Consider the following 3,969-nt stretch of genomic DNA (forward strand, 5'->3'; position numbering starts at 1 on the left):
AAGCGTTTTGTCCCCCCCGGACCAGGCAGCGCGAAGAGGCGCGGGGCTGTCTGCACGGCCTGCCGTGGGCTACAAAATCTACTTTTCCCACACAGGAAAAGTACCGCGACAGCATCTCCAGAGCCAGACATCAGAAAGAAAATTATGGCCCCCGTTGAGGCTGAAGAGCTGGGGTCGGTGTTTCTCCTCGCGAGCCTTCGTGAGTAAATCCGCAAAGGGAGCCTTGCTAGAGGAAAGTTGACTTTAGAGACTAAACCAGCGCAGAAACCGCCGAGAGAAACCTCATAATCTCTCTGCCTGAAAAAGCACCCCTCTGTCTGCCGGGGATTTCAAAGCACTGCTCCCCTCTCCAGAGCCAAGCGAACAGCACAAGCACCAGCATGGCGTGGACTTGAATTCAGCATTAACAATTCCAGCCCCAGTGATCGTTGCTAATTCAGAACATACACGGGATGGAGATCAACCAGTACCGCGCCGTTCCCCTTCACCCCAGACAAAAAACCAACAGCAGCAGCAGCAACAACACTAGAATCATCCTTTCTGCTGTAGGACGCTCAAACAAACCTCAGACTGAAAGTTTAAAAGAATACACATTAACCAAGTGTTCCAATACACACAAGTAACAGATCTGTGTTAAGCGACCACTAGGGACTTTACACCAAGTTCAAAGAAACTTGCAATACGCATCTTTAAAATATCTCACCCTCGCAACGTTTCTCCGGGTTTACTTTACAGATGGGTGGCTCAGACTAGCTCAACGATTCTTTTTTTCTCAGATACGCTCAGGTTACATTTTTTAAAACCGGTGCCCGGTAAAGTCGCCGAGACAGTTACCCTGAAAGATTTGCAACAAGCAACATTTTCGGCGCATGAAACACTTTTTCCCCCGGCTCTTTTGCCCGGTGGCTTACATTTCCTCAAGTCCCAACACTTTCTGCCCAGGTCCCACCGGGCACCAACTTTTCCTATCTCTCCAAACCCTGCAAGGTGGCGCTCTTTTCATTGAAAACTGATATTGGCCTTATAATAATAACATTTTGTAGAAAGTAAAGTTAAAGCGGAGCCTTCCCACGGGTGCTGCAGGGAGCAGGCGGCGATGCCGAACTGGCAGGAGTGGGGCTTCGGATGAGCAAGACAAACCCTCTTTCTTTTTTCTTTTCCTTTTTTTTTTTTTTTTTTTTTTGAGGGGGTGGGGTGTGAGGGGTGTGCTTTGGGGCAGTGAAAAGTCTCGCAGGGACATCCCCAAATGTTACGGACAAAGAAAAATACTTGCGAAGGGCTGATGAGAGCCAGCGGGCTGTGCTCTGGGCGGGTTACCGCCGGGTCTGCGGAGTGCCCGCACGAATGTGAGGGGAGAGCGGCTTCCCCCGCACCCCCGCCCCCCGAGCGGTTAATATGGCTATTGACTCGCTGTACACATAATATTTCTTTAAAGAAGCTGTTAAAGTGTCATCTTGGTCTACTGGAAGGTCAGTTTGTGCAATTCACTCTATGACATATCACAAGCCCTCGCAGCTTTAGCCAACCTCATGATTTGTGTTGTCTGTTGATATGTTGTCTGCTTAATGGGGCGATCATGCAAGCTACAACCAGGAACAAAGCCCAACAGTTCCAACAACCGTAGCTAAGTTAGTGGAAGCAGTACAGCTTGCAAATCTATCAAACTAAACTGCAAGGAAGACAATCTGATTTAGAGAAAAGGCGTTCTGCTACAGTCATTAAGCACAAGTAATTTAGATTTTTTATATTGTCTTCTCATTTACAAATTTACTGTATCAACGCCAGCCAATGGAACGAATTTCTTAAGTAAATGAGAAATAAATAAAAGAGATAGAAAGATAATCAAATTACATAAAATAATTCTTATGCCCTAGATTTATTTTTTTTAGAAAGCTATTAACACTAGCAAAATTATAGTAATAATAATAACATAACATAAGAAGTAATTGATTTAAATTAACATCACGTTTTAAGGAATATCAGCAAAGAAAAAAAAAGAAAAGAAGAAAAAAAAGCAAATAAAAAATACACACAACAACAACAACGGCCTTCGTGAAACAGTGCTGTACTTCTTGGAGTAAAAGGCCCAAGGAAAGTCATGAATCCACTGCCTAAGAATTAGTTATGGTCATAAATGCCTTAAATTAAAATAGCAACCGAAATCTCCACTGTTTTAAATCTCCTAATATATGTTATCCGAATTAATTTAATTTAGGGACCCCGTCTATGCAGATTCATGGACAGTGTTGGAGTGGAATGCAGCACTTCTCGTGTAACAATTCCCCACATTAATATTTATGTAGCATATGCAATCTATTTCTGTTATTTTTATGGTTGTTATTCTATGTCTGCAAAGGTCATTTAAATTATACTGCGGCCGAAAATTTGTTTCATAAATTTTGATATAAATACTAATTACACACTATAGTAATGCCAGCAGGGATCCTTTCATTTATCACATTTATATCACCTTCGCTGCTTTAGTGATGACATAATGGAAAGCAGTGAAAAACTGGGACAGTTTTATTCTAATATCCTAAACCTAGTAGGAGTTGCAGCAGGTTGACTTAGTGAATAAGAATTCCTACCACAATTCTTGGGATTTAAGAATCTTTAATAAGGTACGAAATGTTACCAAACAGTTCTGTAAACTAAATTTTACATACCAATTCTTCTAGCCATAAATATTGAATATCTTGTAACAGGTATAACCGGACCTTTACATGCGGATAAATATGGAAATTAGGTTTTATATACATTATGTTCTTGTATTTGCCAAAAGCAACGGACAGATATAGTTTATATCTTTTTTTTTTTTTAATATCACTTTACATAAACAAATGTAACAGTTTGACACGCAGATCCAGGCTTTCACTATACGAATTTCTTGACAGGACGTGTAACAACATTTTACTGCACTACTTAGACTGGACTTTGGGACGAAATGTTGCACTTTATACAAAAAAGCACATTAATACCAATAATATTCTGTTAGATCGACGTTTAGACTGTAATAATACAAAGTAATTCACATTTTGGTACACATTTACTAGAACATTCTTGCCATTCAGTACAAATAGTTGAATTTAAAATCAATCAGTACATTTTTTTGTTGTTTTGTTTTTGAAGCTAATAATTCTGTATTTACAAGAGGGGATGGGGGGAAGGCCGCTGCCCGAGCAGACATGCAGTTGGCGATCTCTAATCAGTGGTTTCCAGTAAAGCCCTACACAGTTGGCATTTGCCCTGGTAACCTTGTCTTCTTATGCATTCTACTAACCCTTTTGCCTACCAAGCCTTGGAACAGAGTAGAACAGTCAAGAAAAGGAAAAAAAACAAAAAAAAAAAAAAAAAAAAAAAAAAGGGCCGCCACGCAGCTGCGAACTCTGATAAGCGTTATCAGGGCAGGGCCGGCAGCTGGCAAAAATTAAGTCTTCATTTTACTCAGTCCTGGGTCTACTGGCAGCATTTTACTTTTGTTTGCTCATTTAAATTTTGATTTCAGAGTGTTCATTATTTTGGAGTCTTTAAATAGGGTATTTGTTTGCTCGCTTGGGGCTTTTTTGTTTTGTTTCGGTTTGTGTTTTGTTGTTGTTGTTGTTTTGTTTTAGCGTTTTAGACGTACCATTCGTTAAAATTTGATGTAAGCGTGCTGTGGCTGGACGTGTGATGGACTGCAGAGGAGGAAGGGGATAAGGAGCTGGCAGTCTGGTTTTCTGTGGATGGAGACACGATGGTTGGAGGGGTGGAGGACTCGTAGCCTGAGCTGGCGGCGGGAGAAGGCTGGGACCCCTGCGAGGATGATTCATGGACCTGCAAGAGAAAACCCGGGCAGAGATAGAGAGCGGCGGCGGACGGAGGCCTTCGCCTGGGGATGCGCCAGACAACGGGACCCAGCACCGGGCCCCAGGCTCGGGCTCTCCTGCGGGGCTCCCCGGCGGGCCCCGCCCCACGCCCCGGCCCCGCCCG

At 42.7% G+C, this 3,969-nt stretch overlaps 1 protein-coding gene across 1 annotated transcript in view; it reads right to left on the reverse strand.

Moving 5' to 3' along the window:
• Positions 1 to 2,596: 2,596 nt before the first annotated feature.
• LOC103624854 (zinc finger protein ZIC 1) overlaps positions 2,597 to 3,969 on the reverse strand; it is a 3,495-nt gene continuing 2,122 nt past the window's right edge. The window contains exon 3 of the mRNA XM_017726453.1: positions 2,597 to 3,813. Within this exon, the coding sequence (XP_017581942.1) occupies positions 3,616 to 3,813 (198 nt within the window). The 3' untranslated portion in view covers positions 2,597 to 3,615. The remainder of the gene's footprint in view (positions 3,814 to 3,969) is intronic.

This window comes from Corvus brachyrhynchos, unplaced genomic scaffold (assembly GCF_000691975.1).
Source record: "Corvus brachyrhynchos isolate BGI_N302 unplaced genomic scaffold, ASM69197v1 scaffold221, whole genome shotgun sequence".
Classification (NCBI taxonomy): Eukaryota; Metazoa; Chordata; class Aves; order Passeriformes; family Corvidae; genus Corvus; species Corvus brachyrhynchos.